The 12669-nt window shown below is 34.2% G+C and overlaps 1 protein-coding gene across 2 annotated transcripts; it reads left to right on the top strand.

Annotated features, from left to right (window-relative positions):
* Positions 1-5065: 5065 nt before the first annotated feature.
* LOC109188957 (probable amino-acid acetyltransferase NAGS1, chloroplastic) lies at positions 5066-12511 on the top strand. 2 transcript variants are annotated; one of them, XM_019339621.1, is made up of 10 exons: positions 5066-5674; positions 7756-7843; positions 8228-8433; positions 8599-8750; positions 9372-9792; positions 10058-10155; positions 10457-10568; positions 10696-10855; positions 11158-11230; positions 12101-12511. In XM_019339621.1, the coding sequence occupies exons 1-10, from the start codon at positions 5354-5356 to the stop codon at positions 12249-12251; spliced, it is 1782 nt and encodes a 593-aa protein (XP_019195166.1). In that variant the 5' UTR covers positions 5066-5353; the 3' UTR covers positions 12252-12511. The 2 variants fall into 2 exon arrangements, with proteins under 2 accessions (XP_019195166.1, XP_019195165.1); XM_019339620.1 differs by lacking the exon at positions 5066-5674 and adding an exon at positions 6996-7546.
* The last annotated feature ends 158 nt before the right edge of the window (positions 12512-12669 follow it).

Raw genomic sequence — 12669 nt, 5'->3', positions numbered from 1 at the left:
AATATATACACATTAAATATTTGAGTTATATGCTAATTATTACATAAATATAAATATTAAATTTATAAAAATGATTTACATTATTATTATTATTATTTAGAATAATTTGAATATCTAAAATCTAAATAAATTTAAAATTTTAATATAATGTATTAATATTGGGCACATATTTTTTGCGCATCGCGCATAAAAAATACTAGTAACCAAAATAAATATGAATACAAGGGACACACAATTTATGTGGAAAATCTCAAAATCATGGACCACCACCAACAAAATATTCTACTATAACATATCTTGGGCACAAAGTTTCTGACTACCACACAAGCCAAACATCCAAAAATCTTCAAATACAACAACTCGGCAAATACATTCTATCACATTCACAGGCCAAAAAAGAATAAAATTCCGTACTCAAAATATTCAACAAACAAAATAAAATAAATATAATAGTATGAGATTATCCAAAAAATACCTGAAATAAATACAAGTTGAACTCAAAATGATGAAGATTGTACCCCAAGAACTTGGACAAACTCACGGCAAGATGTATCAAAAAATGAAGAAGGAGGAATGCATTGCCAAATAAAGAGATAAGAAAGAAAAATGAACTTTCTTCTTTCTCTTTCTACTGCCGAAAATGCGTATATGTAGTGGTGTGTAGAAGTGGCTATGTATGTGGTGTGAAGAAACAATGAATTTCCCCTTTCTATAGAGCTGGCAGCCGAAATGGGAATTGTAAGAAAAGAGAAAATGATTTCTCAACCTCTTCCCATAAGCCTTTGCCCAAACATTACTTCTCCAAATTTCTTCCTTTCAACTTCTGTCCAAACAATCTCTTTTCCATCTTCTACCCATTTCTCACTTCCAATGACAATTGCTTCTTCAAGAAGCTAACAAATATTAATATATTATAGTAGATATAAATAGACTTGGTTCAAAATGAGCTATTTAACACACATAAAAGGGAAGCTTAACCCAACAACTTTTACGAAATTATTTGTAAATCTTTCAAGTTAATTTTTTCTTTTAAATAATAATAATCTATTCAAACACCCCCTCTACTCTACTTTTATACTCTCAAGACCAACGGCAGTTTAACTCTTATGTGTGATTTGTGAACTATTATATAAAAATAAAGTTTAAAAAAAAAAAAAAAAAGGAGAAAGAAGAATTCACACGACATCGCGAAATCAATGTCACGTAGATTTGGATTTAGGGGTAATATTATCACGGCACTGGCGATTGGCGAAGGGATAGGGCATGCCACCCTAATCATGTTGCCTAATATTATCACGGCATGCACTGCCCCACAAATGTCTCGCCACCATAGCTTATAGCTATGGCATAACCGTATTTAATTCGGTGGTTACATATATGATAACTCACAAGTTTTCATTTCAATTCATAGTCAATTTAAAATCCCATCAAATATTTTAATTACAAATATTTTTTATCACATCAAAATCAAATCAAAATTTGAGAAGGTTACCGGGAGAGAAGTATCACTTAATATATTTGCTTAAACTTCAAAGTCTTCCATAAATTAATTGTTCGTAATTATTGGCCTTCTGTTAGAGTTCAAAGTCTTCTATAAATCATTTTTTCGAAATTATTGGCCTTCCGTTACTCATAGCAGAATCTATTGTATATTTTCTCTATCTATTGCATAATAGGTTCGATCATGTGACTTTCTCTCAAGGAGAGCCACATAAATGTCATTTGAGCACAAGGTGTTTGGTTTTCGTTACTCGTATTTGTTTATTATTATTTTGAATGAAGTTGCGTTAATTAATCTATGGCCGTAAAAGTAATTCAAATTCCATGTGGATTTAGGGTTTCAACAAACTCTTTTTATCTTATTATTATAACAAAAATTGTAAGTACTTTGCATTTATCTTCTTAGATAATTGTAAGATTACACACAACGTAACATTGTTACTTGTAAGATTGAAGTTAAAATTGTCAATCATACATTAATGAGTAACTACTCCGTATATTTTAATAAATTATTATTTTTTATATTAGTATAGCAACTAAGGGACATATTAACATAAATTCAAAATGAAACCGCAAAAATGGTAAAGGATCGGTAGAATTAAAGAACAATAATGTACGTAAATTGTTCAGTATGAAAGTGATTGCATGTCCTTCCTTTCTAACTTCTTCCTGGATTTTATATATTTATTTATGAGCCTTAAATGTCAACTGAAATCAAATTCTTAAAATTCTACTATACAAATTTAGTAAATCCATCCACTCTTTGCATAAAGAATGCCTAGCTTCCTAAAGCATAGATCGGAGTTTTTCTATACATGATTTCCATAAATGATGTTGAATTCCATAATATATATAGTCAAAGATTCCTTACATCACATGGTACCTTGTCCCAAATCGAATGTCCGCACCTACATGAAAGCATGCATGGCTCAAATTGCTGTCTTGGACCAACGTAACGTTGAGGACCTCATTGGGCTAAATACTATAGCTAAAGCTGAGATACTCGTCTCGTCATCGAGCACATCGATGCGTGTTCTTTAGACCTACCTAACAAATATAATTGGAATAAGGGTCCCTAAACTGCACACGAAAGTGCAATTACGCAACCGAACTTAAAAAACCTACAATTAAATCCCTAAACTAACCGATTTCATTCAATTTGTCCATTTTACAGGTTTCTAACAGGTGTCCATCCACCTAAGATGCATATGTGGCATTTTAAAAAAATTATTTATTTTTAAATTAGTTTTTTAATGTTTAATAAATAAAAACTAAAATAATTTTATTTTTTTAAATAAAATATTTTGTTAATTTGTTTAAAATTCGCAAATCACCAATACAAACTAATTATTTTAAAATTTGAAAATCACCAAATCACGATAGTTTCTATTAAACAATTTGTTGATTTTTTTATTTGTTCCTGGCCAAAGCATATTACACAGGGAAATAAAACAGTAAAAGCAATATATTACAAAGCAGTAATACTATTAGTAAATGTATCATATTATTAAACAAAACCATTATTAATAGTTTTAGTATTAGTATTAGCAGTAATATAATTTATTGTTTTTTTTTTTAAAAAGAAGCAGTATTAGTATTATTAGCAATAAAGAATAATCAGTAAAGAAATTTAAAAAATCAACAAATTATTTAATCAAAACTATCGTTATTGGTGATTTTTGAATTTTAAAATAATTAATTTGTATTGGTGATTTGTGAATTTTTAAAAAAATTAACAAATTATTTTATTTAAAAAAAAAAAACAAATTATTTTAGTTTTTATTTATTAAATATTAAAAAATAATTTTTAAAAAAATAATTTTAAAAAATGCCACATATGCATCCTAGGTGGAGGGGTAATTAACTTTTTAGAAACTTAAGAAACCTACAAAATGGACAAGTTGAATGAAATATGTTATTTTAGGGACCTAATTTTAGGTTCAGTGGCCTAATTGCATTCTCGTGTGCAGATGGCCTATTTGACCTTTATTCCAATATAATTTAAAGGAATAAGGGTCAAATAGGTCACTCAACTACGCACCACATTGCAATTGGGTCATTGAACTAAAAATGAATGCAATTAGGTCATTGAACAACGCAAACTAATGCAATTCAATCCAAAATGACTTGTTTACCTGAAACATAGATTACCAAATTTAAAAATATTTTTTTTTAATAATTTTAAATAAAATAATAATTATAATTATAATTACAAAAAAAAAAAAAAAAAAAAAAAAAAAAAAAAAAAACACTCCTTCGTCTCCGACGGAGACGAAGGCAGGCGACATCTCAGGTCGTCTCCATGGCCGGGGAGACGGCCTGAGATGTCGCCTGCCACTTCGTCTCCGGTGGAGACGAAGGGGTGGCTTCGTCTTGGCCGTCTCCCCGACCATGGAGTCGCCCTGAGACGAAGCCACATTCGTTTCAGGCCGTCTCCATGGCCGGGGAGACGACCTGAGATGTCGCCTGCCACTTCGTCTCCGGCGGAGACGAAGGGGCGGCTTCATCTTGGGCCGTCTCCCCGGCCTTGGAGACGGCCTGAGACGAACTCTGCCCTTTGTCTCCGCGGAGACGAATGAGTTTTTTTTTTTTAAAAAAAAATTATAAATTATAATTATTATTTTATTTAAGATTATTAAAATAAATATTTTTAAATTTAGTAACCTATGTTTTCAGGTAACAAGTCATTTTGGATTGAATTGCATTAGTTTGCATTGTTTAGGGACCCAATTACATTCTTTTTTAGTTTGATGACCTAATTGTAATTTAGTGCGCAATTAAGTGGCTTATTTGACCCTTATTCCTAATTTAAAAGATTACAAACGTACAATAATATATATTCACCCTACAAGTTACAAATTGATCTTGATCTCGAATCAATTTCGTATTAAATCTCAATAATCAACAAATTTCCTTTTTCATTCAGCTAGAATGATACATAAGTCATCATATCTTCATAATCCACGTAAAACGCAACGTAACACCAACCACCCAAAATAACATTACTGATTCATTGAATATTCCTCCTAAATAATGCAATCCGATCGAACAGCATCTAAAGATGAAATATGCCATTTCTCATAGTTGATATGGCCTACGTATAATCTATTAATGAATGGTTGGTGGAGATGGTATGACCATAATTCCCGCCCACATCCAACGTAAGATGTGAAAAACATGATTCTTGGTCCATACCATTCCACCAAGGGCCAACCCAATAATACTCATCCACTCCTACCTTTCTAGCTCTTCATGGTATTATCATTGCGTACTAATACATTTACTAACTCGATCGAAAATTACAATCTTTCAGTCAAATTGATTAAACTGTTAATTAGCTTAACACCCACAAAATTTCAAATTTCATTATTAATAAGAATGATTATATTTATTGGTTTTTGTCTTCTTAATTTATACTGATCGAATTTTTTGTTTTTATATTTAGGTGAGTTTATTTTTTTTAGTCAATTTCGTCCGATAATGATATGGCATTATTAGTGTATCAATAAATTATTCATATACACAGTGATCTCGTGTAGTCAGTGTTTCACTTTGTGTCCATTCGCACCTCGATTGATTCTGAATTTCCCCAAGAATACCGTCCCTATATCCATATTATATTGCCGAGCCCGGCCCGCCCAAGAAGCCACCTGCGATGCACAAATAAATAACACGTAGTTATATATGGAGATTCACCGTTTGTCTTTGGCTTACATTTACATGTGTTTCTCGGTGTTTGGTTGGGTCTGAGGACGTAAACGCCTACGCATCGCCGCGTCTCCGAGGAGCATTCTCAATTTCTCGCCGTACGTACAACGCACCGAATTATTGTGCTGCGACGACAGTACAGTGTATGGCGGCGGCTGCGGCGAAACAAAGCTGTTGGTTCTCTGTGCGGCGAGAAGACCACCTGGTGTCGCGGTTGGGGAGCTCTTTGGTCTGGAGGAAAACAGGTGCGGCGGGGTCTCCGTTGAAACTGAGGTGCTGTGGCGGCGGGGTTGGTTGTTCGTCGCCGTCGCCGTCGCCGGAGAAGAGAGGTGTCGACGGCGATGATCTGTTCGTGAGGGTGATGAGAGAGGCGGAGCCGTACTTCGCGGCGCACAGAGGCAGTACATTTGCCGTTGTTCTCTCTGCCGAGATCGTCGATAGTCCACACTTGTCTTCCATACTCGAGGTATTCCGCATTTTTCCTCCATTACTTTTTCAACGTAAAGTCAAATCAATATTAATTTATTATTATTATTATTATTGTTGTTGTTGGTGGTTATGGTTGCAATTTTTAAATTTTTAATTGAAATAAGGATCAAATAGGCTATCGAACTGCACTTGATAATATAATTAGGTCACTGAATTCAAAAAATCAACAATTAAGTCCCTAAACTAACCAATTTTTAATAATTCATCCAGTTTGAAGGTTTCTAACAGGTCAACAACCAACTTAATTATTTTTTTAAAAATAAAATTTAAAAATTAATTATTAAAATTAAAAAAAAAAAAAACAAAAACGGCCGGACCATTTCTGTTTTTTTTTTATTACTTAAATAATTAATTTTTAAATTTTATTTTTTAAAAAATAATTAATTTGGGAGGATGACTTGTTAACATGTTGGAAATTTACAAATTGGAAGATTTGTTTGAAATTGGTTAGTTTAGGAATCCGATTGTTGATTTTTTAAGTTCAGTAGCCTAATTTATTTTGTGCAGTTCGATGGCCTATTTGACCCTTATTTTTTTTAATTTTTTAGAAATGAAGATATTTTAAAATGGGACCCCTTCTCACATTATGACATCACACAGCATAATTGAGGGTGGTACCCTTTTACCTACTTGTTAACCAAAAAAATGGTAAATTATATTTAAATAATTTTTAAAAAAGAGTTAATTCCAGCAATGGTCCCCGACTATAATGGTTTTTCAAAATTAGTCCCCGACTTTTAATTTGGACACTTTAGGTCCTTTGACTTTCAATTTCTTTCCAATTGAGGTCCTTTCGTTAGAATACGACTCATTAGACTTTAAATGAAGGGGTAAACTCGTCCTTTCACCTACCTATGTATTATTCTTCATATTTCTAAAGTGTCCAAATTAAAAGTCAATGACTAATTAAAATAAACATTTAAAATATGCAAGTTTAAGTTGTAAATTATTTGACAAATACTTTGTGGTTGAGCTGTATTATTGTGGCTCTTCTAAATAGAATGTCACATGTTAAAAAAGTATGTATAGATCGATATTACAGTTTTTTTTAGAAATTAAACCAAAATAAAGTGTTAATGACCTTGTGGTCTGGTGATTCTGTCAAATGAGAAGTCATGAGTTCGTATTATTCGTTTATACTTCAATAGATTGAGACTATAGATATGAACAGATACTATAATGTAATTTAGTCAGCAATACTAAAAAAACAAAACCAAAACAGAGTATATAAAATGGTGTAATAATATGAGTGGGAGGGAGTAGGGTGTAGGGAGTATATAAGTATTTATTTGAAAATTATACCAAATAAAAACGAACTGCTTTAGACGGAATAGCCGCCAGCGTTCATCTCTGACCGCATTCCTCGCCGCCGACGCCGGTTGTTTTCTTTTCTTCTCTTCTCTTGTTCCGCAGCCGGCAAAAGGCTATAACCTAGAACTAGAAGAGAGTCTATACGGTGCTATCTGGAGCACCAATTTCCATGGCCACTACGTCTCAAAGTCTATGCTTTCCTGGACTATGCCGGAATCGGAGGACTTTCTCCCACACAACTATTTGGACTCCTCGGTTTCGAAGCTATTTTGATTTGCGACGGCTACAAGTCCAATTTCGTTCACCAAATCCTTCATCTTCGAGTAGGTATAGGTCGAAGAATGTATCGGCTCAGTGCGATGCATTCGGGGAGACGGGAAGTGAGAGTATTGAAGCCAGCAGTGCCCTAAAGGATGAGCTTTTTATTAGGTTTTTCCGGGAAGCTTGGCCTTATTTTCGTGCACACCGAGGCAGCACTTTTGTTGTGCTCATTTCTGCTGAGATTGTTGATAGTCCTCAATTGAATGCTCTTCTCATGGCACGTTTCTGCTCTGCCCTGTTCTTATTTTCATTTCTATACATACTCTTCATGTGTATTGCTTGCATAATTTGAGTTTACAGTGTTTGTTTGAGTTAGTTTCAGTTGTTCGGCAATGACATTTATGATTTATGCTAGTATGCCAATCTTCTCTGGTTTTGAACTGATTTTAACTTGTCCTTACCAAATTAAGATGGATGTTTACACAGGATATTTCTCTCCTTCATGGCTTGGGAATCAAATTCGTTCTTGTGCCAGGGACCCATGTGCAGATTGATAGGCTTCTGTCTGAGCGTGGTGAGTTTCACTGCTTCATTATCTTTTCAGTTTCTTCATCTATCCTCTCATGTTTTTCTAACATATCTAATCTCCAGCTATCAGTGTCCTGATCTTGGAAAGATGAAAATTTTTGTTTGCTTCTCTTAAATTACTGTCCACAAGGGCAACATTATTTACTTCACCTGATGCTTACCTTGTGATTTTCTTGGTGGGGCAGAGGGGTGGGAGATTCTCTTAAAGGTAGATTATTAAGTGTTCTTGTGGAGACCTTTTGACTTCAGGTTTTATGGACTCTTAAGGTGCTTGCAGAATTGCAATTCTTGCAAACATTATGTAGTTCCAGTTTAGTCTTGTTCCTCATTTTAAATTAGAATTCTCAGGATTTTGTGAATTTCCTAGCAGGAAGTGAACCGAAGTATGTAGGTCGCTATAGAATCACAGATGCTGATTCCCTCGAGGCAGCAATGGATGCTGCTGGCAGAATTCGGATACTGTTAGAGGCAAAGTTGTCACCTGGGCCTTCCTTGAGTGGTGTCCGTCGACATGGAGACAATAGTCGCTGGTATGATGGTGTCAGTGTCACCAGCGGTAATTTTCTAGCAGCTAAGGTGTGAACTTCATATTCAGTTCATGGATTTCAGTGCATTTTTGTGTGCTTCTTAGCTTTGTACCACTAATTACTTCATCAAATCAACTAATAAATTTCAACTTTATGCCCTTTTCGATATACTCTATGATAGTTAACTTGTGTCTTTTATTATGCTTTTTGGCAGAGAAGGGGAGTTGTTGAGGGAATTGATTATGGGTCTACTGGTGAAGTGAAGAAGATTGATGTCTCTCGGATACGTGAGAGGCTTGATCAAGACTGCATTGTGTTAATTAGCAATCTTGGTTATTCAAGTTCTGGACAAGTATTAAATTGCAAGTATGCTATATGGCTATAGGCTTTTAATAGGTATCTTTGTTGTCACTTTGCATGAACTTATCTGCTTCAGTTTTACTTCAGTTAGTGTCAACAACTGATGCCTGAAACCAGATAAGTACTGGCTGTTACAAATAATTCAGTTAGTAACATTAACTACCAGCTTTAGTATTGCATTTTGCTTTTTGAGGCCATGAAACGTGATTAATGTTTCTTTAAGCACAGAAAGAACCAAGTACAATGAATCTCAAAGGTTAATCCACACTCCACAACATGGTTATCACAGCTATAGCAAGTTGTTTGTGGGTACACGGACTCCTTTTATTTTCTTAACCATGTTTTGATCTTTTGTGAGACTTGACAAGTTTCAAAGTGAGTTTGTATTTGCAGCATGCATTCTCTGATACAAATTTGATGCAAAGTGTGTGTGTGTGTGTGTGTGTGTATATATATATATATATATATATATATATATATATATATATATATATAATCTGCACATAGATATAGTAAATGTGTGATAATTTAGCAACAAAAACTATACGAGTATTTTTTTCATCTAGGTTAGTTACTATATGGTATTTATTCGGATGATCTAATGCTGTTTTGTATACTTCATTGCAGCACATATGAAGTTGCTACAGCCTGTGCCGTGGCCCTTGGTGCAGAGAAACTAATTTGCATTATCGATGGTCCAATTTTAGATGAATCTGGGCGTCTTATTCGTTTCTTAACTCTTCAGGATGCTGACATGCTGGTTCGTAAAAGAGCTGAACAAAGTGAAACGGCGGCAACTTATGTGAAAGCTGTCAGTCATGAAGAACTATCTTCTTTAGGCTATAAAGCTTCAAATGGATCAGTGCTTTCTCAAAATGGGAATGGATTTAGCCATAGATATAATGCCACATTCCAGAATGGTGTTGGGTTTGACAATGGGAATGGACTTTGGTCTGGTGAACAAGGTTTTGCTATTGGAGGACAAGAGAGGCTAAGTCGACTATATGGTTACCTTTCAGAATTAGCTGCTGCAGCTTTTGTTTGCAGAGTGAGCCACTACTTTCCTCCTCCCACCCTCAGGGTCCAAAAGAACACCAAAATTTGCAAATTCATAACAAAAATTTTCCTACTAGTTTTAATATTCTTGCAATTGCTTAGTTGTGACATTTTCTTTGACCAAAATATGTTGCATTAAAACATACCATGTTAAATGTGTTTGCCTATACATAGTGAGTGCATTGTGACCTTAGTTGTTAGAATGAATGCTACCAGGTTAAAACCTTTATGATCGTTTTATCTTGATTTTTCTTTAGGGAGGTGTTCAAAGAGTTCATCTGTTAGATGGCACCATTGGTGGCGTTTTATTGAAGGAGTTGTTCCAAAGAGATGGAGTTGGTACAATGGTGGCTAGGTATGGAGCCATTTGATGAAATCATGTGCTGAAATGCTTCTATGTTGTTTCTTAGTTTTCAGATTTGAATCCCCAAATTTAGCAGACAGCAACCAGTGTTTCTATATCTATATGCATATTTGGTTACTGAAATTCATGAGAATTTAAATAAAATATTATCTATAGCCAGACTGATGTTCACATTAGTACTTCATACTTTAGAGCACAAGTAAGGTGTGCTTTTGAGATCATTTGTATATTTAAATAAAATAAAATATTATCTATAGCCAGACTAATTTTAAGCTATGGATGTTTTTGTTAGTGACCTTTATGAAGGAACACGAATGGCAAGGGCAACAGATATTCCTGGAATAAAACAAATATTGCAACCTTTAGAAGAGTTTGGAACATTGATCAGGAGGACTGAGGTAGAGGTAATTCTTAGGTGCTTGCTACTGGTACTTTGTTTAGTTGTCATTTAAGTTTTGTTCTTTTGGTTAATTTCTTTTCTCTTATAATCCCTTTCAAAAAAATGGTTTTATTTGTGTTATTTAATTCCAGCTTCTTGAGGCCTTGGATTCATTCATTGTTGTGGAAAGAGAGGGTCAAATTATAGCTTGTGCTGCTCTCTTTCCATACTTAAAAGAAAAATGTGGAGAGGTTGCTTCTATTGCTGTTTCTCCTGATTGTCGAGGTCAAGGACAAGGAGACAAATTACTTGGTATGTATAAAAGATAGTTCTTTCATGTCGAAACTCAAAACCCTTCAAGCCTCCAAGTACCGGATGCATGTGAACCATGGTTTAACTATTATGGTCAATTAGTCATTCAGTGAAGGGCCTTCTTGTAATTCCAACTTCAAAAAGATTAACTCAAAACAAATTACTGGCATCCTTGACAAATTTCACCAATAATGTTACTCAAGATATCTTCTTACTCAATAAGTCAATGTTAGTGAGATGATAATGATGGATTGCGACTGTGTAGACTTTAACAACTGGCTTTATATATTGAATATATGCAGATTACATTGAAAAGAAGGCATCTTCCCATGGGATTCAAAAGCTGTTTCTCCTTACAACTCGAACAGCAGACTGGTATGGGTTCCAACACCTCCGTCTAATAGCATCTCACATACAAATTAATGAATTACTGTCTGCTTTGAAAACAAACAACCTGGCAGCAAATTCATTCATCTGTATTAGAGAATTAGTGGGCCATAGATCACCTAACACTAATGCTATTGTTTGGATGTGTGGAAAATGGGAGGAATGCAAATGTAAAGGAAAGAAATTGCAACAGAATATTTTATTCTCCTTTTCAGTATTTTGTAAATGAGGGGAGAAAAAAACCTCCTATCAAAAATAGTAGAAATGTGCTCCCCTTTCTCAACACTATACATTGAACCTAGCTTTTCTATTTCCCAACACATGCACCAGGCCACCCCAATTTTTCACTCCTCCCCTTTCCTTTTTTCTTATCCAAACGCAATTTTTTTTTCTTGTTTTTCCTTTATCTCCAATTTTTCGCCCTCTCATCTTATCCCATTTTCTTTTCCCTAATGTACTACCCAATACCCATCTAAACGCAATAAAATATAGCAAGTTCAACCGTAAGTCATTGTAGTTGCAACATGTTCACATAAGTTTATTCTTTTTTCTTTTTTAGTGTTTGTTTGGCTCAACTAGAGCTTCTTGAAAAAAAAAAAAAGTTTCTTGAAAAGCCTCAACTTTGGGGATTGAAAAAAGAAAAATGGAGGTTTTTAGTCTTTTATCTAGCTTTTAAAGGTTTTTTCTCCTGTTACCGTTCAACCTAACTTTTGGTTTTTGTTTGAAGTAGATAATCTCCAATGCCCCATTGGGTTAAACAAGCACATAACCATGGCATATTTAGAATCAACAACTTGCACGAACGAGACATTTATTTGCTGAGCTTTAATGTACTTCTGTATAATTTCTCTTTGACAGGTTTATAAGGCGTGGCTTTTCAGAATGTTCCATTGATCAGTTACCAGTGGAGAGAAGGAAAAAAATCAACCTTTCACGTGGATCAAAATATTACATGAAGAAGCTGCAGCCTGATAGGAGCGGTATTCGCTTTGGTAGTGTTATTGCGTAAGAGCAAAATAGAGGATTATTATGCCCACATAATTGGCTGTACTGTGAGCTAAAGCTTGTAGCAGTGTCTCTGTAACTGAGAAGCTGAATTAAGAAGACGTAATGTTCAAGGAGATAGAACACAAGATGCCAAAATGCAGAGGTTGGGCATGAGATAAAAATTCATGTCTTGCCAAATAATATGTTTGGATATGAAACAATTGTGATTTTTTGTGTCCTATTGACTCTATTACAAAATAGTATTGTTCTATAGTTTCTTTATCTCAAAGAGTTAATACCCCACCCCATTATCAAAGTTCGATCCACAGAGTAACAGAGGTGCCATCAATTATTCCTTTGATTTTGTCTTGAATAGATTCACTTAATTTGTTAATTACAAGATTTCAATTTTAACATTTTGTAAAAATTTTAACTTTCTT

Source organism: Ipomoea nil, unplaced genomic scaffold (assembly GCF_001879475.1).
Source record: "Ipomoea nil cultivar Tokyo-kokei standard unplaced genomic scaffold, Asagao_1.1 scaffold1509, whole genome shotgun sequence".
Classification (NCBI taxonomy): Eukaryota; Viridiplantae; Streptophyta; class Magnoliopsida; order Solanales; family Convolvulaceae; genus Ipomoea; species Ipomoea nil.
Note: the sequence above shows the minus strand (reverse complement) of the source record. Positions and strands in the feature narration are given on the sequence as shown.

Bases quoted from the DNA above. Each gene is read 5' to 3' on its own strand.
- LOC109188957 (XM_019339620.1), top strand. From the start codon at position 7,178: ATGGCCACTACGTCTCAAAGTCTATGCTTTCCTGGACTATGCCGGAAT. The intron at 7,547-7,755 runs GCACGTTTCTGC...ATGTTTACACAG, and splicing joins AATTGAATGCTCTTCTCATG to GATATTTCTCTCCTTCATGG. The intron at 7,844-8,227 runs GTGAGTTTCACT...ATTTCCTAGCAG, and splicing joins TAGGCTTCTGTCTGAGCGTG to GAAGTGAACCGAAGTATGTA.